General features: G+C 44.5%; 1 protein-coding gene across 7 annotated transcripts in view; it reads right to left on the bottom strand.

Annotated features, from left to right (window-relative positions):
* Nucleotides 1-22239, bottom strand: part of sash1a (SAM and SH3 domain containing 1a) — a 166309-nt gene that overhangs the window by 44678 nt on the left and 99392 nt on the right. For 2 of the 7 annotated variants that reach the window (XM_070986905.1, XM_070986900.1), the window contains exon 1: nucleotides 6180-6429. The exons of 4 other annotated variants lie outside the window; for them this stretch is intronic. In XM_070986905.1, the coding sequence (XP_070843006.1) occupies nucleotides 6180-6287 (108 nt within the window). In that variant the 5' untranslated portion in view covers nucleotides 6288-6429. Of the gene's footprint in view, nucleotides 1-6179; nucleotides 6870-22239 lie in introns of those variants that run through there. One more of the 7 variants, XM_070986901.1, reaches the window with a different exon arrangement.

Raw genomic sequence — 22239 nt, forward strand, 5'->3', positions numbered from 1 at the left:
GGGGCAGGGGGGTGGGCGCTGAGGCTGGACAAGGGATGATTTGTGGGATACTGACTGAGGCAGCTGTGGGGTGAGAGGAGTATAAAACATCTGGAGTCTGGGAAGAAAAAAAATCAACATCTATGAAAGCGATTCTATGGACGAGTCTTAAATCCCCCACAGCTTGTCTGACCTGGAAAGCATGCGTGGCTCTCTGTGCGTTGGCACATTAAGCTAACTAATAACTCTTAAACAATTCTCACTCTAAAAATATCCTTTGAAATGAATTAAGCAGCGTGATTAACACATCTAATTTCGCCGAGGTATGTTTCAAATGGAGTCTAACAATGTTGCAGCTGACGTAACTACATCTCCACCCTGAATGTGAGGGAGGCCAACTCCCAGTTTTGACCCGAACAAAAGCAACAATAGTCAAACAAACAAAAAAAAACACCCAAGCAAGAGCGTGGGAGCGAGTTTGTGTGTATTTACAGTTCAGAACCCATATGTGTTATTTACTGTTGACTCCCAATGTGCAGCTGAAATTTGTCAGATCTCGTTGAACAAAAACAGTGTTGCGTGCCACTTCTGTTCCAAGACTTTGCACTTAACCAAAAACAAATTGTTTTGAAATGTTATGGAATACTGCTGGAGAGGCTCGCTGTGGAAGACACTTGTGAGAAGTACTAGTCTGCTTAAAAGCCCTAATCACTGGGAGTTAGTGGCTGCCATGTTGTTCCACCATCAAAACACAAATTACTGGTATTGCACCACAGTGGATAGATATTTCAGTAATGCACGATATGATTGGTACTCAAGACTGTGCTGGAGGGGTGGAGATGATTAGCATCCATGCCACAATTCCAACATATACATTTATTTCACCGCTTGTCTCTCATGGAATACCAAATATCCTGATCTTTAGCGTTGGACTATAAATCTACATGCTCACGAAAGCTGCACACATGAGAATACAAGCAGCATGACGGTCCAGTAGCTGCTCACTTAGCCATGGCATCCCTGGCAATCTCACTACCACAGAGGTTTGTCTCTTCAGACATTCAGTAAGTCAGTATAATGCAGCCATTGTCGCCACTCACACACACCGGGGGTCTGCTTTTGCAGTAGCAATCACGGATAAACCATAGTATTACGGCATATTTTACATATAATTTCTAAAGTGTCATTGACTTGACCAGTTTATTAAAAGTGGTTGCTCTAATGTGTCTATATACTGAATATTTTTCTTTCTTTTTGGGATAAACCTGGTGAAAAACATTTCCTGAGGATTACACCTCCACTGCATTTTTACATTTCTCATACCAACACTTTGAGTTAAGTAACAAGCTGCTATTTCTAGTATTTCAGATAAACACACTGCAGGAGAACGTGCAGTCCATAGCTGAAGTGACAATTTCTTCACGACAGAAAATCTGAATGGCACGCCATTAAACCAATCTCTTGCAAAGTTATTAAAAAATTCCACAGCCGGCATGCAAGGTACTGATAACTTAGGTCTCCTTGCGTGCTTAGGAATCGCTGCCAAGGCGCACAGCTAATCTCGCGATCAGTTTACGCTCAATTCATGTTTTCCACCTCGTGTTAGATGTTGCAAAGTCTCCCAGAGGAAGTGCTTGTTCGTTACAACCATAGAGAACGATTCAAAAAGGCTAAAAGCCATAAGCCCTGGGCTACATGTTTATTCTGGTAAGTCTTTTGTGCCATCATACAGGGGCTTAGTTATGTAGAGGTTGAATGGTAGTGTACGAGGTATTAACTATTGTTACAGGGCTGCCCTTGTGACTGCTCCTTCTCTGGGGTAAAGAACAATGACAATAGTTTACAATAGAGCCAAGCATCTGATGCAACGTTAGAACGTCAGTAGTATGATCGCTTCCACTTTCGACGCAACCCCAGGCAGGCAGGTTGAAATTGCCACTGACTTGCATTGTGTTGCATCGTACTAATGTTTCATCAAGAAGAGAACCAATAGAACTGCACATTCACCCTGAGTCATGGATACACCATCCTGAACCCAACCCGCAACAGATTGCCTGTCCAACAGTCCCCACTCGAATCATCATAAAAGAAACAGCACGTAATCCATCCTTCGCTCCACCCAGGCCTCCATCCATCCAGTTCCCCCAGCTCCTCCAACAGCAAAGTGCTGACCATCCCTGTTTCTTTTTACTGCACTGGAACAGTAGCGTCACTGTGCTGCAGCCCAGAAAGATAAACCAAGTCAGATATGAGAAATCTGGAAAAAGATAAGTGAAGACAGTTGGATGAAAACACAAGAGGGTGCTGCACATGTGCCATATTGCATCACCCATCTACAGTAGTTCTGAAGAATGTTGGATGTACTGGAGAATTTCACAAAATCCGGAGCCAGGAGAAGTCTGGCTAAAAGATGGAGCATTGGCAATAAGATGCGATGGGGGAAAACTCTCAAGGAAGGTGAGGCCAGGGGGCACAGCCCACCCCTTTTAGAGGCCTTCCTGAGGATATCCGTGGCTTGAGCAGAACAGTGCTCTGCCATCCCAGCAGAGGAAACCTGCCAGATCTCTGTGTGACCTCAATAATGAAACCAGTCATGGAGGGGGAGCAAAGGAGGAGTTGACAATAGAAAAAAATAGGCTATGGTAGACTGTGTTAGAGCATTACAAGTGCTCAAGCTAACCATGGTTTGGCAGAAAAAGGACTGAAGCATATGTTGCCACTCTGTATGAAGTGCTACGTGGGAGTAGGCACATAGGATCTCCTCATCTAACCATATGTTTCCCAGACACAATCAATAATCACGTCTCGAGAGTATGTATCCAATCCTTAGGTTTACAGATGAAGCACTGTCTGGGACATAACCAGTGTTTTCCAAATGGACAAACTCCCACCCAGGTTGCATGAAACACCACAAAACTCTCTTCAAACAGAAAAGGATTCCCTGCAGACAAGTAAAATATTTCCAGAAGGCCTGAGCTCAGGATGACCTTTGAAGTAAAAGAGGTTTCTTTCAGAGGAGCAAAGAGGGATGAATGGATGACTGTCAGCCGTCTAGGTTTGTGATCAGATCATCAAGACTGGGAAAAGGAGCACAATTAGCTTGCCATGGGCGAAGGCATGTCTGAAAATCTCCCTTGTGCCTCTCATCTCCATTTAATTGAGAAATGCAGTTATTCCGGATATAACTGAACTCCACAGACTCATCACGCATTTGCCAAAAGAGGTGCAATGGAGAGGAACTGGAAAGGATTATTACAGAGATCCTGAAGTCTGTACAGATGCACACCTCAAGAAACATTACACATCATGCTGAGACAGATAGCAGCTTCCAGTCAGGCAGTTTTAATGTGGCTCATTTAACATTCAATAAAGAGACTTCAGATGTGAGGAATAAAAACCCTCATGTCTCCAGGAGTGGGGTGGGACTAGAGGCAAATCCCCATTCAGACATCTGTAAATCCAACCACTTGGAACAGCTATAGCTTCTGCACCATACCCTCCTTAACTGCCTTTGACTCTTAATTAGCTCAAGGGATATTTACTCGGCTTCAACCACAAATAAATGACTGGCTTACTTAGGTATTCTTATTAAACACATTCCACAACAGGCTGCTGTGTATGGTTAACCTCAAAGACCCAGGCCCCTCAGAAAAGTACTGCAGGCCGGAGTTCCCTTTGATTTAGAGTCAAAACATGACAAAAACTTGTTTTGATGGTTCAAATGTAGATGACATTATGTGGATGAACTCTTTGCCGCTGGCTCTTTTAATGCTCCACTGCGCTGTCATTTGAGAGTTAAGAGCAGTGCTCGGGTTTGGCATGTGTGCCGAAACATATCGTAATGAGTCAAAGACATACATTAAGCATGTTGACTAGATCTTTATCAGAGTAGATGTCAATCTGCACAAGTATGTAGGCCTGTTCTCACGTGAGGGGAGCCAAGACCAAGCACATTTGCAACAGTGAGTCAAGTCGGGTCAACAAGGCTTGGAGCGAATCCAAATTTTAAAGGGCATTCCCATATAGGCTCCTGAGCAAAACAAAAGGCATTGAATGTCATACAGCAATGGTTATATATGGCAGATCCATTCTGCATTATGGTGTTCATTGTGCCCAGGATATTCATCTCATAGAGTGTTTGAAGACCGGAGCCTGAGCACATTGTTAGGAATAAAGTTCATTATAAAGGGCAATTTAAGGGACTTCTGTTTCTGCGAGTGTAGTAACTGCATCCTATTAAAGCCAATAAGTTGAGAAATACATCTACCTTTTTAAAGCAGCGAAAATATAATCTTATTGAGTTACTCATAAGCGCAGGAATACTGAAAAGAAATGACATCATGTTTTACTGGAAACCATTATGTTTAGATAATTTATGGCTGCAAGCTGCCATCAACTCAAACAACTCATCATCAAAAATCCATCCACTCTCAGAGAATTGCTACCAACAAAAAAAATCATGCTTTATCGTGGCTGTCGACCGGTTAGCTCTAGTCAGATCTCATATGACAAGAAGACCAGTCAAATTCCATAGTTTCACCCTTCTAATCGTTTAGTCGGAAAATAAGATGGTCATAGCTATCCAAGCCTTCTTGAGACTCAAGACGTAAACATGTAAAATGATCCAGAACGTGGAACAAGATGCCAACAGAGGCTGAGGTCAGTGATTTTGAAATTATATGAGAGCGTGCTGTGTCTGCTGGCACGATGGCGAATGGTTTTGAAATCAGTTAAGAGGGTGCTGCAGGATGTTTACTGGCAGGATAGTTTGATATTTAACTTTGCAATAAGTTCATAACCTCCAGCATGTTGATGCATCTTCTATCAACCAGCAAAAACTTGAAAAGTTTAAAGGATTATCGTGATTGGCCATAAGTAATGGAGATGGGTGTATGTGACACATAATTGTGAAGAGTAAAAGAATTCAAAAAGTTTGTTTCTGCTGTGTGTGTGTGTGTGTGTGTGTGTGTGTGTGTGTGTGTGTGTGTGTGTGTGTGTGTGTGTGTGTGTGTGTGTTTCAGCTCAAGGGGAAAAACGTCAAAGATGGACAAAGCCTTGCAGACATTTGCCTTGAGAGCAATAAATCTGGATAAATTGCCTGGCCGGGAGCCAGGTCTCCCACCCGGTGTCACAGGGCAGGACAGCCTCCCCCTCCTACCGCACACACAAACACCCAAGCAAGCACGCACACACGCACTCACACACACACTCCCGCAATTACACACCATTCACATTTTCAGTGCCAGACTAAACCAAATTAACACCTCTGTCTTCAAGCAGACTGGAAGTGACTGCAACACATTTGGTCAGCAGATCAATCAGATCCCATGGCCTGTAAACTCAAGGCTGCTCTGGCAGACAAACAAAAGAGCAGTGCAGAAGAAATGTGTGTGACTACAATACACAGTATCTGCATTTAAGACACTAACATGTAAAGGAGGGTAAATCCCACCCTGGAGTGAGATAACAGCAGTTTGCAAAAGTAACAGGGCACTCAAAACCTCTCAGAGGCTGAAACACTGTGAAAAATCAAATTTAAGCGCATGTGTTTGGGATCTAGTGATCTAGCAGCGATCTCGAGGCATTTCTCGTTTCAGGTTTGGTTCTGTTATCATCCGGTCAACAACACACACGCATCTCTGATGGAGGCCTCGGGCACAGAATCATGTTTAACTTGGAGAAAAATTAGAGCCTCTGGCCGAGCAGCAACACGTAAATGAGCTATTTCCAAAGGAAACAATGTAGTATGAAAACACACTAAATGCACAACAGCCACAGAGAGTATGGCAGAACACACACACACACACACACACACACACACACACACACACACACACACACACACACACACGGTACAAAGGGTTAATCTGTCAATGCGTAACATACCATCCTCTCATTCGATTCCTGTTTGCAATGATCCGACCGACTTAACAGTATGAATTCGTCTCTGGCAGCCCACTGCAGCTAAAGCACCTGAACCACACAGCACAACGCACGGCGCTGGTGCGTTTGAAACTCTGGGCCTGTAAGGACGCTCACGGCTTGTTTTGATGCGTGATTTGCATGCACCGACTAGGTGGCTACACAATCAGCCATTCGGCAAATCAGCACCAGCTTAGTGGATGCGGGTGAAAACTCTCAGTTAGCTGTGAGTCTATGATGTCAGCTTATGATCGTGTCACCCCTCCCCCAAAACTTACCAGCATCCCCATGACGTCCGTCCACAGTTGGGAAAAGCTGTCGGACGCGGCGGCGCTCTCTGCCTGGGGCTCCTCAGAAGGCGCACCGGTCCCCTGATCACCTTCCATAATGTTAGAATATTTTGTGTTCAGTCAGACAAATCTGGCGCAAAGCTCGAATCAAAGCCCACAGGCAGGGGCCTGATCGCAAGCAATAAACGAGACGTCGGTGCCAAGGCTGCTCCTAGAGAAAGTTGCCCTTGACGCACCGGTGAAATGCTCCAACATTGTTTGGCACGATCCGAAGTTTAGTGCGTAAATTGCGCCCTGGCATGTTTACAAAACTCCCGCGACAACTCGTGCGTCGAAGTCAAATAAGGAAAAAGCGCAAAAGAAAAGCGAGGCGGCCTTGAGTTGTGAGGACCCACCACAGGTCATTCGTCTGAAAACTTCCGAGCGGGGTGTTCCCTGCTTCGGAGTCCGCACCGCACGGATCCGTGCCCGGGCATAAACCAAACACCGCACCGGGGGGGGGGGGGGGGGGGGAGAAGTCGTCCAAGTGGGCCAAAAGTTTTCGAAAAGTTGTTGGAATTCTTTGATGAGTGACAGAAAACTGTCTAGACCAGTGGAGCGCGCACACATAAGCTTATTTCCATTAAAAAAATCGAGTGAGAGAACGCCCGGAGCTCAGAGCAAAATCCTCCAAACACTGCGCCTCCCCCTCTCTTCACCCGCCGTCTCTCTCTCTTTCTCTCACACACTCCTCCCAACAAAACATTACAGCAGAGAGGAAAAAAAAACACTTGTCAGAAGCACAATGGCCAGGAATTAACCCACACTGACGAAACTCTGATATTCCAATAATCAGTGATAGTCATATGAGATGTTATTCATATCATAAGTTGTATTTCTTTGAGTAACAGCCTTTGACCTTATGACACTGTTTGTTTTAACCCTGAACATGATTCCTATGATCGAACATCTGCTGTACTCAGTGGTGAGTTTGCACCAGACCCAACTTAAAGATGATTTTTATATATTTTTATGTCTCCTATGAACCTTTTAAATGATGAGTTTATTATATTATTGACACCACTATATTCTCTAAAAGCCATTATAGGAGTACAGTTCATTTAAGGGATTTTTTTTCACAGCCAAGAAAACTTTTTATCTCATGCTGACACGGCTTTCCACCAATATGTCTCTCCAGCCAGCATTGAATAGGGACTGTGAACAAAGCACATTCTCCACACAATTGAATGAAAAACAAAAAAGCGCATGGGAAAAGTGATTTAAGGGGGTGACGCACGCTTTGCCCTTTGCCTGGCATAAATCTGGATGAAATGCCAGACAATAACACACACAAAAAACCAGAAAATTTTGACTGTTACTAATTCATTTCAGTCATTTTAGCTCAGGATGGCCACACACAAACATATGAAGTTTGTACACAACATAACAAGCAATGATCTCTGTGCTGCAGATCTCCTTTGAATACAAGCAGGATAAAAAGAAACACGTTATGTACAAGCGTGAAATTGCACAGCTATCTTGTCTGATCAGCCTTTGTTGCGCTCACCCCAGCAGGCTAGTCCATTGTAATGAAGAAGTCCAGAGACTCTATCTCTGATTCTCCCTGTTGTTGTCAGGAGCACATTTTCTCAGAGCGAGCAACAGCTGCCAGGTCTTGTGACAGATGCCAGGAGGACCAGAGATAGAGCGCGACGGAGAGTGAGACCGAGCATTTTAAATCACAGCTCCTCACTCAGCTCCCTTCCCTGTGCTTTCAAGCGAGTTCGAAAACGCTGCTTCACCTGCCAGTTACCGGATCAGCCCACAAAGCCACATGCACCAAGAACATGCATTTAAAAGTGACATAGCCGGAGGCAAAAGAGCAGAGCAGAAGAAACATTAACCCGCATTCCTTTCTGTAACCACGTAAAAGGTGATCAGTTACACAATAATCCCTGAAGCTACAGTTTCACCTATAGTGTAAGGGGATATGTGATATGGCCTACTGTGGATTATGCAGGAGGCAAAAGGCTCCCAAACGTTTCACGGATGTATTTGCATTCTTGCAGCATAGTCTAGGTGATCACTACGAGTATTTGGCAAGAAGCAGTGGCTCCACAGAAATGAACCAATCATGGCACTTGAGAAAAGGTCAGGGGATCAGCATTTTCACAAATTATCCTCTAGAGACCCGTACAAAATTTCACAGTATTCATCCAATACTCCAATATAGGTATAAAATGCCCAAAAATGTCAATATCATGGTGGCGCTAGAGGAACAGTCAGGATCTCTGAAGCCAGTGGGGTTCATCCTCTGGGAACCATGAATAGCAACGACCAAAATCACAGTAATCCATTCGATATTTGACGTGATATTCTAGTCTGGACCGAAGCGGTTGCAGCTGCACCAGAAATTCAACCTTATTATGCAAGTCTCTACACTCTGTTGGCACTGGCCATTCCTCTATGTACACAGTATCATGGTTCAAAGTGTGTGTAGGTGAAGAATGGCTTTTACAGGCTGTGGGCGAGCGGCAGCGGCTCAACAGTATCCTGCTTACAGTCTAAACACACAGAACACACGCTCACACAAGAGCAGCTTTGTTGGCTGGCGAGTCGACAACCCGGGGGTCTCCGCTGCAGACCTCACATCTGTAACCTCGGTGTCAGCAGCAGCAAGCCGTAGGACTGCTGGTGTGCCTGTGTGTGTGTGTGTGTGTGTGTGTGTGTGTGTCCATGCTGCCATTACATCATTGCACTGTCCATCAGTCTTTCTCTCTCTAAAGAATGGTGACCACGTTGTGTTTCCTGAGGCACCACCCAGCTAAAAAAAGGGTGTTGGAAGCAACCCCCCACTACTGACACACACACACACACACACACACACACACACACACACACACACACACACACACACACACACACACTCATACTCACCACTCTATGCGCGCCAACACTCTTCCTGCCAAAACCCCCCTTACCCAAATACAAGACAGTGTGACCCCACCTGGACCAACTTAAACAGAGGGGTCAAACTGTTAATGAGGAGAGGAGGAAGCCTGTTGACTCAGTGCACACTCATCAAACACTGCTGGTGTGTGTGTGTGTGTGTGTGTGTGTGTGTGTGTGTGTGTGTGTGTGTGTGTGTGTGTGTGTGTGTGTGTGTGTGTGCATGTGTGTGTGTGTGTGTGTGTGTGTGTGTGTGTGTGTAGACGCCAGCTTTCCCCTTCTGTCTTCACACGAGCCGCAAATCAAGGTGTCACGTTGCCAGACGAGAGGAAACAAGAGCCGCTCGCTAGTTGTTTCACCACATGCTAATTGCCAATTTATTACATGTAAGAGAGTCATCTCCTTTGATCAGCTCTTTTGGAAAAGATGTGAACATTTGGTCAGAAATAAGGACAAAATTTGGAGCATATGAACATGCGGTGGATACGCCTGCAAACAATTCACAGTGTCCATAAATGTGCCCTGAAAGTAGGATGTGGGAGCTAAACTTATTTCATGGTTCTCAAAATATATAGGGGGTTCTTTCACAGAGAGGATGATGTCATGAATATAAATTGCTACATGTAGCATGGGTTACTTTGAACACAGTCTCGAAAGCCTCAGGACTGGGACTATATCTTGATGGATGTCAAGTATTAAAGTTATTTTGACACTTTCACAGTCTTTCATCTACTTTCTTTCATCTCCTCTGCTATCTATTACTCTGTCTATTATTAATAGTTTCATTGTCTCATCATGAATTCTTCGTCTGCTGTGCGAATCCCACTGGGTTGCTGTGGGATGGGAGGGATATTACACTGTGTCATCAGGTTTGGGACGCAGCAGGAAAACCTCTGAAGTGGATGAGAGACAGGAAGCATTTGTATGAGGATTTACATGTGTGACTATTTGCTCAATATGAATCAGTTAAAAACAAGCCTCCTCTTCCAAACTGGAAGTACGATCAGAAGCCTGCAGGTTCTGGATGTCCCACACACGACGTATACCTTTAAAAAATTTGTTTTATGTTTGGGATTGACAGCAGGGGCAAATTTCCAACAGGCCAGGACAAGGCAAAATCTCACCCTCAAGTTCCCTCTTAAAGGGATCAGCGTGTGTTTCTTGCAGGTGTCACTACAGACATGTAGGCATTACATGGACCTCACATCTGAATCAACTGGTCTGCCACAGAGTCCTTTCATTAACCATTCAAACACTCCCACAAGCTAAATAATGTGAAAATAAACTTCTGTCATGGCGATAGATTAAATGCACTTGCCCTGGATTACCGTGTATCACAGTGTGTCATTTTCAAGTGAAGATGACTCAGTAAGATTATCGCAAAACCCAGGCAGCGTGTCCAAACACACTCACAGCGGTGGTGATGCAAGGTAGGAGAGGAGAGAATAAGGAGGAGGAGCAGATGGAAGATAAAGGTGTGGGAGGAGAGGAAGAAATTTTACAGCTGGTCAAATAATAACTAGCATCAAACTGATAGAAGTTATGTAAAGATAAATATATACTTAGAGAATAATATGGATATACTGTTGATTTTTGTGATTCTGAGAGGTTGTTTACCTCATAATGAATGCCACACCAGAGGTCAAAGTCTACCAGTATTTAGTCCTAACCATGGGCGGGGGTGGAGCTAAGAAGAAGCAAAGTAAAGGCAGCGGAGACGGAGCGGTTGAGGAGAAAAAGGAGGCAGAGATAGAAAAAGAATGCGGAGGGCGTTAAAGCAAAGCAGGGCTGGACCTCCCCTGATAGTGAGAGTGACCCTTCCTGGAGGTCGGTGACCCCCAGGCCTTAAAAATAGTCCCTGGGGGAGTCATGCACCGTGCTGGCAGGGGTGATTAACAACATGGTGGACAGACATCAAGGGCAGCACCAATGCACTTAAGGAATGCTATATATGACCACACAAGACTGACACATGTATGTGCTCTGCAGTCTACACACTGATCGATGTAGTAGCAGTACAATAACCTTTATCACATGCATCCTCTGGATTTTGAAGACATCAAATGCTAAAAGTCTGGTGATTGAGCATGCCTTCATTGATCTATGACCCTCCGCCATTTTTTCAAATCAGCACATGCAGGTTTTCTTCCCAAAGCCTAATTGGATCGCATGTCCTGAACCCTCATTGCTGAGTTCTCAGCACACCTTCTCCTTATGAATAATTGGGATCAAGATTTTCACATCATTAATTCTGCTTAGTGGATGGGTCAAAGGCCTGACGGTCCCCTGGCATTTTCTTTGAACCAGCCTGGATGTAAGCATTTGCTATGCTTATTTATCCCTGTGTGCGCATATAGGCGTGTTTATGTGTTTTCCAATGTGCACAAAATTGTGTGTGTGTGTGAAGTGTAGGCGGAGAGGGCAGCCCCACCGTGCTTCACACACCACTGAGTCTTGTGTGGGAGTTATCACACAAGCCCAATTAGCATGACAACTAATTACTGCTTCCTCGGTCCCCTCCCCCAGCTAAGCAACTCATTAAATTAAATCAACACAGTGGTCTTTCCACTGAAAACAATGCTTTCAGGGAGTAATAATCAACGCCTGGTGCCTGCTGTTTGTGTGCTCTCGGTATTACTTTTCATAGGGTGGTCAACCATAACACTGGAGTCTTTTGAAAGCTGGGGAGGTGTTTACTTCAAACATCAATGTAGGAATTACTTCTGGGTTCCAGGGAGAGACACAGAGGAGAAGGGAAGAGAAAGACAATTGAAGGAGTGTGAGATAAACACACGGGGTGATCTGCATGGGCAAAGGGGAGAACACTGAGAGCAACATCAAATGGAAAAAGAGATGAAGGTCTGCCCGGGGCATGAGGTGCATATGACTTCTCAAACAGCTCTTGCAGTGTATGGCGTGTCAGCAAAAACAATCTGGATATGTGGGCAATGTCAAGGAAAGCGAATCTGCGCACCTGCCCCGACAGAATGCAACCCAATACCCTGTGCGGGTGTCAATGTGATGCAGGAATTCATGGCCGAGAGAAATATAAAAATATTTGTCAATGTCACTGAGATGCAGTGAGGATAGAGGAAAGCAGATCAGGGGGTTCTCGAGGTTCCTGAGGTTCTCAAGCAACATGACCTGCTGACTCGACTGTAATTTAGACCAAACATTTTCATTGGAATTCTCTTCTCACATTCTTCATGTTGCATTTAAGTGAATCTGACATTCGTCTCGAAGAATCCTGTATATGTTGGCAAATTGGTAAATTATATTGTGCCTCCCACAGATGAAAGCATTTCCGAGTGGGATTTGTGAGTAGTAAAGCCGTGCCTTTATTGATGCAGTGGTAAATGCAGGTCTCTTCCGTGTGCTTTCTGTCGAGAAACGCAGATACGAAAACAAAGCATATTTCCGCTAAGCCCCGGATTCCCAGATTCTCCACGCAGCGTACGCCTCCGTGGCCATGTGGTAGGTGATTGTGTTACACTATTCTGTGTGTGTGTGTGAACTGACATTCCAGGGTGTTTTAATCAGGCGCGACTGAAAGGACAGATGTTGTTTTGGATGTAAGCGAGCTTCCAGAGGTATGAGCAGCACTGTGTGAAACGCCAGCGTCAGTCCTCAGTGGTGTGAGCTTGGTGCATGCAACCCCAATCCAAAAAAGCCAGAACGCTGCGTGAAACATAAATAAAGCAGCATGTGATAACTTGCTAATCCTTTTGGACATACAATCAATTGAAAACAGTACAAAGACAATATATTGAATGTTTTACATTATCAGCTTCAGGAGGAGCGAGAACACACGATTGTATAAAGGATGTTACCACATGAGCATGGGGACACTTCCTAAAACTGTTGTCAGTAAACAAAGTTTGTTTGCAAATGCATTCGCTTTATTTACATGTTGTATTTGCAGGCAGGGATGCGTGTTTGAAAGAGAAATGGCCACGGGAGAAGAGTAAACTGCACCTTTGTTAAAACGCCGTTCACAGCCAGGCTTGAAAACAACAAGAGCGCGGTATAAAGTGTGTGTTTGTTTGTTTGCTTGTTTGCGAGAGCGAGCGAGCCCACAGGTGCAGACAGTGGAGATGTGTTGGTCTGGCTGTGGATGGAGGTCATGAGACTCGGCTGGCAGCTGTGTTGCTGTCAGCGTGGCAGTGCCAGGCTGACAGCTAATGTCCAGTGTGTCATACATTCGACTGGTCAGCTCGCTGTGTATTGGTGCTCTGCATTAGATGTAATGCGGCACAAAGGAGCATGTGAGTGGTCCAGAATCAACCACTACTCTTACCACTTACTGTTGCTGGATTGTTACATATTAATATGTGAAGATACTTAAAAAGTCTGCCATATTTAAGTAAAACTAAGTGTCACTGTGGATGGATTTTATTGTAACTGAGTAAAATGACTGACTTTAAGAAATACTCTAGATAGCTACAGCCATTTAATGTGTAAAAAAAGCACCCTACATCTACTTCATTGCAACACAGCTATATGTAATTGGTTAACCCTGATCGGCATGAACATGGCCAGGGTTTGTTGTTTATGGATCCTAATTAGCTGTTCCCTTGGCAGCAATTACTCTTCCTGTGGTCCACAGTGTCAAAGCACTTGTGCTCCAATCAAAGTGAGAAGGTGAGCCATCTTTGAATATAAAAAACTTGGAGCAGTTTACACAATCTGCTTCCTTAGTGGTGTATCTGATTCGACTGTACTCGCTGAAAACAACCCAGACATGCTGCATGTGTTTAGCCTGTTGAGACATCACTTGTAGTCGAGCTGTTTTCAATCAGATTTTTGCCACAAAAGCCCTGTTTTGTCTCTGGTGCCTGCTCGTCAGTAGCTTTCCCATGGTCTGTTCTGCCATCTCTTCTTTCACTTCTCACCCCACTTTCAAAATGCTGCTTCCTCTCTGTATTCTCTCCCAGGTCCCTCTGTCTGAGAATTAGGCAGTAAAATGGGACACAGTGGCACCCCCTACTGGTGGCAAATATCCTTACAAATCACAGAGCACAGGCCCTCCTTGCACGCAGGACACCGGGCTGTCTATTAAATCCTCTTGAGCATCCTGTTATGTCCACTCAGCCGCTCTGCCATATGTTAGCCTCTGAGCGAGATACAGTAAAAGTAAGCTCAGCCTCAATGTTATTAATGACCATGTGTGCTCTGAACACACAATTATCCCCTGCAGTTTCACCTCAAGCTCAGTTTTATGGCACTCACTTCAAGGTTTATAAGATGCAAATACACACACATGAACACGGGCATGCATGCACATTCAAGCTCACACACTCCCATGCAGAGATAGAGTAGCTTTGAATTTACTGTACAGCTCCAGTGATAACAAGACAGTAGCCAGTGGGGCTCAATAAAGATTTTATGGGTCTATCTCTGCTTCGCCTCTCTATCTAAACGCTCTCACCTGTTGTCGCAGCCAACAGATTTGGCACTGTTACTGGATTTTAATGTGTTTTTTTGTCTTTGAAACTTTGATAAATGTAATCAAAAGCTAGGCGCGTGCTTAGGAGGTGGTCATTGACCAGCAGGAGCTAGAAAACAAATAACATTCAGTTCCTACAGAAGCAGAGAAAGACAGAGAGTCTCTTGTGGAGTGTGGTGTGAGAGGAATTCCAGTTGTGGAGATGCCACATTATCCCTGGCACACATTCACAAACAGACTGATATACAGCACACGCTCAGCCATGCACCCGCTGACGCAGTATAAGGAACAGTGTGCAAACTGCAAAAGCACCGCAAGCCCACATTTCTAATCTTCACGCTCAAAAAAAAATTTCACACATTGAGCCATGCATCACGAGCACTTACAGCTTCACTCTCCACGTAGATTTATATCGCACTGCTAGCAGCAAAAGGCTGCAGACACGGCTGACATTTGGTTATGTATTAGATGTTATAATAACTTGTTCCTCGGCCAGCCCCAGGCCTCTCTGTGGTGCGGCCTTCTGTAATTACTGTCAGCATTGGTGTAGCCATCATATATCTCACACACAACCCGCGACACATGATCTGTCACACATACTTGGCCATTTGCACATTAGAGGCGAATAAACGGCCATGTTAAAATACACGCTGACATGCAAAAAAAAAATTAAAAATCGTCTCCCGACTCACAACGCTGGACGAATATCAAAACCTCAACGGGATTTTCAACACTAACATATTATTCAACCGAATCCCGACGCTCTGTGCTGTGAGGAGTTGCACCAGTCTGTTGTCGGAGATATTGGTGAGTACTGGGCCGGTACCAGAGTGAAATAGTTTCCTCATACTATAATTCAATTTCAAGAGCCAAAAAGGGAAAAGTGACCCAACACACACACACACACACACACACACACACACACACACACACACGCACACACACGCACACACACGCACACGCGCGCTCCGCCAATAACCAAAGTTGCTCACAACAAGAAATTGTTCTTATCGCATTCATTTTCAGTCAACTGGAATCGTTTCAGCTCCCTCAACATTTACAATCTGCCTCTCAGTCATTGTTTTAGCCACAAAGTCCTTGGCGCTGGGCCACTGAACTGCATGGAAATCCATTTTCAGATATCCTGCTGACAACACGCAGAGCAATCTAAACAGCCGAGAGAAATAAACAGTGGGTTAGCATTGCTCATTTGCATTTTGTCCGGTGACCACAAATTAAAAAAAAGTTGAGTCAGCTGGAGTGCTTTGAATCAGCTTTTGAATGAGTGTTTCTGTTCTTCAGGTGTCTCCGATGATATTGTTGTCTTGCACTGTGTAACTAACTCTGCACTCTGGATTTAAATGCGGTCTGACAGCATGTACTTAATATATGTGGCTTGGATAGAGCACATTATATAATATAGAATAATATTAAAATTCTATAATAATAGTAATAATAATACCTCCCTCCTGACATCATTACCCAGTTTGACCACAGCACATTCAGCCCCTTTCACATCCCCTTTTTTTAATTGTTTCCTCTCCACTCTATCCATGTGTGTTACTGTCTGACATCACAATGCGATGAGCAGTTTTCAGATTGTACATCTTTGTCGTTGTGGAGCAGATCAGTTTGGGTTTGCAAATTCAAGCTTCAATTTTAAATTTAGAGTTAGAAATGACACTGTGATGCTGAAGAAAATGTCTTCCATGACTACCAGCTTAATGCATAATGCTAGGTTCACATTGAAAAACATTTGAGCTGCACAATTAATGAAAGTGGTATAAACAGCACAGATGAGTGGCAGGCAGGACAACCAATCAGCCGCTCTGCCAGGGTCTCATTCAACCGAAAAAATTCTCTGGCTGCTGTCTGCGTGTTCGTGTGTGTGTGTGTGTGTGTTGCACAGTCTCAATCTGTCTCTGTCTGTCTGTCTGGCTGTCTACACGAAGCTCAACCACACAACACACAAACATAGTGCAAGCTCAGCTCAACCACTGTAGCCCTCCACTTTCACAGGAATTTCCCCCCGTTTTAGCCCAGAGAATCCTGCTTACACTGGCAAAATGTGAACCCAGTGGCAGCGTGGAGCCGCAAAAACACAAAACACAACACAACTTGTATATTTTCCTAATTGCTTAAACAGGTTCGCATGGCGGCCTGCTAGGTCCCGGTCAAACTTGTGGACTGCGCTCTCAAACAAATAAAATTGATGCTCATATGAAGCGAAGGGAGAGGAGATATTTCAATGGGTGAAATCTTCTGCAAGGGTCCATTCATGTCTGTGGGTTTCTGGCTTGAACACAATAAAGCAATATTTAAAAGTGATTATGCAACGTGGATTCTCCCGAGGGGTCCCACCAACATTAGTTATAAGCCTAACTTATCTAGATCTAAACATATGAGGGTTGACTCCTGTGTTTCTGTGCTGTAATTGGCTGACTCTGAGCCTCTGAGGTGGTAAAAAGGTTTAGAGGGTACCATGATGATGCCCTGACGCTTGGCATCCACCGCGGTGATGGTTGCTCCAGCCTGACGAGACCTCATTACAGGCTGGTGGGGGGTCCTGTCTGAAATCTCTGGTCCAGATGGTCACTCAGAACCAATTAACACACCTTTCTGACTCACTCTCACTAACTCAATCCCTCTGTCGCTCTGCTATTTGTGTCCACACTGAACTGATTGGTGTGAAGCCTGCGCCAACCTTCCAACACACACAACAAACACATCCAGGCTGATGGGAAAAAACAAATGGAGCAGTCGGCGGTCATTAGCTTTGTGTGTTTAATGATTGTCCTTCCAGTCTGGGTTAGAGGCCAGCCAATGCACCAGTAATGAGTCTGCTCCACTGCCCCCTTCACCCCACTGGAAGAGCAGAGCTTCTCTGGAGCCAAGAAGACTCAGCGGGACCAGGAGCAGTGTAAAGGTTAATGGGCCCACTGAGATTAAATGCAGGTTGAGTAAAATTGAGTTTGGGATACAGATGGCTCTGCCCGAGGGAAGGACACATTTCTAAACAGGAGGTTCCATGTTTGAATACAGCCTGCATGTGTTTTCATTTGGGTCTTCTTGAACGCATTTTAACATCATTTGTCATTAATAGGTCCCATTTAGTTAAAACTGGTTGTTGTAATTAAGAAACAACGGTGTGCTAAAAATAGAGCTGCGGTTATTTTCATTATCCACCGTTATTATGAGTAATTGATTCATCTTTTAGTTTAGACAATGTCAGAGAATCATGAAAACTGACTGCTACGATTGCTCAAAACCCAAACTGACATCTTCAAATTGTTTACTTTGCCTGATCACCCTGCAAATCCAAAGATACTCAGTTTACAGTAATATCAACCCCAAAAAAGCCTCTAATCCTCCAGTCTGAGAAGCTGCAACCACCAAATATTTGGTAGCTTTGCCTAGTAAATTACTTTAAATATCTATTATGAACTTCCTAAAAGAATAATATGACTGCTAGAAACTGGACGAGCGTTCGGAGACAACTCGAGACCTTGTATAGATCAGACTAGATGGCAAAAACAAAGATAGAAAAAAAAAAGATCCGGGATGGTCAGATGGGTGAAGACAAGCTCGGGGTCCCTGGAGGACACGCAAACACACATTTACACACACTCACAGGAGACTTGTACTACAGGAGCGAACTGCTGCAGGGGCTTGGTGCTGAGCCCATGCTGGCTGAAAAGACATCCATATCCTATGGCGCAGAGCTGGCATTTAGCCCAGACCAACGTAGTATTTACCTTCCTCCTGTCTGATTGTCGTTCTACTTCTGCTGCATCTCTTTACCACGACATCAGCATGAGTGCATGTATGGATCTGCGATGTCTGTGATTCACTGTCCGCACCCCACGGGGCGTGCCTTTAACCGCTCGACCACACTGACAGCCCAGTTTCACTTATTTTCTCCTCTCCTCTATACATACTGTTTCCCATCTCTTCAAGTCAATGTCTGGAATATATTGAGAGACAGCTGCAGGATGATCTGGTCGTGATGATCTCAGAGCAGAAAAGAAATATGAGCACATATGGCTTGTAAACCACAGACCTGAGATTTGAGTGGAACAATTTAAAGCTCTCTATATCATATGTGGGAGGGGATTAAAAACCAAACTCTGAGCTGGGGAGGGGTATTTCCAAGGGTGTGTGTGTGTGTGTGTGTGTGTGTGTGTGTGTGTGTGTGTGTGTGTGTGTGTGTGTGTGTGTGTGCGTGTTCTGGAGGAATGAATCTTACCTCTCTGGCTCTGGTCCCAGAGTCTGGTGGTGGTGGGTGAGGGGAGCTAGGGATGTGGAGCCGAGCATACGTAGGATGAAGATTTGTGTAACCATAACAACAGAAACACCCCAGCTCACAGGTAGGCATTTACAACACATTTGAGTTAGCATAATCAATATTTATGTACAATGTGAAAGGTTTTAGGTAATGCAGCATTATTTCAGCTGACTATCAATCAAGGACTAAAATAAAAACCATAAATAAAGCTGCATTCATTAGTTTCAAAACAAATCTACACTATACAACTGCACCCGATCATATAAACATGACAGGTTACTGCGTGAAATATAGTAGCCTGGCTGCTGTTTCAAAGCTCTGATCCTCAGACAAACATCCCGCAAGTACACACAAACACTTGTCATATGTTTCACTTCGACACTAACCCTGACATAAATATCAAAGGTGGCGTAGCAGGCAAAGGCTTTACTCACCGTGCACTGAAGATCGACAGGGATAAAGCTGGAGAGAGCGGAGGCACAACAAAGCATTTCCACTTTGCACCGAGTCACACTGACATTTAACTGAAGCTGGAATAGAGTCTGCCCAGCTTGGACACTGTCTGGTTCTATGGTTTACTTGGCTCAGTCATAACCTCAACCAGCCGTCTGATTCAGCCTGTTTATGTACAAAAACGACTGGCATCAGAAAGCAGGACATGTGGTGGAAACATGTTTACAGCTGTGGCCTGGGTTTTACATGTGACGTAATGGCAAAACGAAAGGTGGAGGGGGAAAAGACAATGTCGTTGAATCAAATATGTTAGTTCAGAAATTACACATCTTATTGACTGTATTATAACATAATGAGACTAAAAGACAGAAAGAGGAAGGAGAACACTGCCTGAGAAGCGGGATGAGAAAAACAGCAAGAGTGAGGAGAGCATGTTTCATGGATCCAGGGGGCGGGACGGGGCAGGACAGGGCAGGGGATTTAGCATTCACAGCTGGAGCAACAGCTCCCTCTGGGGCAAAGGAGCAATAATACATAACTGACTACATCTCACTCACAACATTTGTCACCGAGCAGCAAATCCATTTTTGATGAGGTTGTCGGAGGGGAGAAATGAACCACTGTTATAGAGTCCGTAATGTCATGCTGAGCAGCACAGGGCTGATTTTCCTCAAGAAATGCACAAAAGTAATCAAATTGGCTCAACAAAGGCAGCTGGAATGACAACAGAGGGATGAGAGATGTTTTAATGATGAATTTGAGTTTGAAGAACGATGTCAAAAAGACATCAGATTAGCGTAAGAGACAGACTGCACCCTTCCATGCTGGTAAGCTCCCGGAAACGTGCACATTAATCTCTCTCCCTCCTCTTCTCCCACACTCAGAACACACTCCGTTCTCACTTCAGCACCTTTATGTGTTTACCAACCTTTCCTTTTACAGCGGCCATTAAACACCCACCTTCGAGTGAATCGTTAATGTGGGGCGAATCCAGAGAAGAAAAATAATTCACCCAGTGATTCATTACTGGCTCTTGATCCATTTAACACCTCGTAACACACGTGCGTTTGCAAATGCGCACACGCAACTAGCCTGTGCTGAGAACTCGTACAGTGCACGCATTCCTAATCTGTATCCATGGATGTGGTTGGTGCTCCTATGCTTATTTTTCCATCCATTGCTGGTTGCACAGCTGTCCTAGGAGGAGGCAACCGTTCATTTATGGATTCGCTGTTGCTCGATTCAGAGGCAAAGGCTGGACAGCGCTCTGCCAACCTGGACTGAAGCCATCATTCTGAGGGGAAAAGAAAAGCTGGGCTCTCATGCCAGTTCATGTCACCACGGCGCTGTGAAAATAGTGTGTTAAAAAGCAGGATCTAAATCGTTTGAATATCAGCACCAGTGCTTTGAAGCCAACAAACCATAACACGAACACAGCTGCCTATACGTGCTGCCCGCTGCAAAAAGCCACAGGACACATGTGCCAGAAGCCAGAAGCCTCAAACCAAGGCTGATGAGCGTAACCACTGGCCTTACTTACAGGAAATACTATAAGTGCACCCTATTTAAATTACAGCATGCAAAACTGACCATTTCAAGCTGTTTCATAACAGACGTTGGCTCGCTGAATGAATGCTAACATTATATACACGTAATGTTTATCACCAAAACACACTAAATGTATCATAAAAAAACATGCTCCCTATAAAATTTTTGACAAGCAATTATTTTGGATTGTTTCGCAGTTGCATTTGCTTGCATTGGTTGGCGGTTCTCATTGTCTTCCTCCACCCTTTTATTGGCACATTGGTGCCATTCTCACCACATGACTGTTGCCAACTTTCAATATGTGAAAATGCATGAAACCGAAGTGCATCATGCATTTGCTATCACCCTTTTCTCGACGACGTAGCCAGAATGTTCGATGAATGTCCAGAAAACATTAAACGTGGCAGCTACATTGGCCTGAATCTTGGCTATTACCCAGTAAATTCACAACAGAAATCTCAACAACAGAATGATGATAAATAACATTTTATTCCCATCGATATTCCACCACACATTTAGACTGTCAGAAATGTGTGGTGCGTCACCCCACGTCTGCACATAGAGCACAAGAGGGGGACCCCTTGTCAAATCACTGCTCTACAGCGCCTCCAGTGATCAAAAGCTCCACAGCGCACCTTTAATTTCACTCTGAATTATCCTCCAAGTATTCCCAGCCCTCTGCTTTGCTGTATTAGACAAAGTACGGTGTGTAACTAAGCATGTGTGCATGTCAGAGGTCTTCGTAATGCTGCGTGATTTGTGATGCCTGTGAGGGATCAGAAGGTGGGGTTTGTGGGGGTCAGGGTGGCTTAGTTGTTAGTACAGATACTGAGTGTGAGAAAGTCCTGCCGGCGAGCGCTGGCTGTGGCTGATACGAGTCCTCTGGGACTTCCCCTCCGCTGAGGTCACCCCCTCGCACTCCAGCGCTCGTACATCACTGCTGACATCACCACTTATCCTTGCCAAGCCGTTGCCATGGGCAACACAAACAGGAAAAAGCATGTGTGTGTGGATTCCTGGTGTTAAGAGAGATCATCAAACTTCATTGGTGTTTTGTTGGGTATAGAGTGACGTGCTCACACGCCATAATTCAGAAAGGTAATCATGCATAAACACTGATGTATTACGTTTAAATGTTAGCTCTGCAGCACAAAGCTGCATGTGTTCTGTGTATTCAATACAGATGAACTCCATAAGAGAATTGTTAAATTCTAAAAAAGCAATTAAATAAGTAAAAAATGGAAATGTGGTCTGACAGCAAAGCATCAGATTAACCTCTGAAGTGCTAATCACTGTGTTTCATGTGTGCCTGCGTGTTGATACATACGTGTGTGTGTGTTCCTACAGCCTTTCCTGTCCCCCTGCTGTGCCAGTCAATGCTTGGTATC

Source organism: Chaetodon trifascialis, chromosome 19, assembly GCF_039877785.1.
Source record: "Chaetodon trifascialis isolate fChaTrf1 chromosome 19, fChaTrf1.hap1, whole genome shotgun sequence".
In the NCBI taxonomy this organism is placed as follows: Eukaryota; Metazoa; Chordata; class Actinopteri; order Chaetodontiformes; family Chaetodontidae; genus Chaetodon; species Chaetodon trifascialis.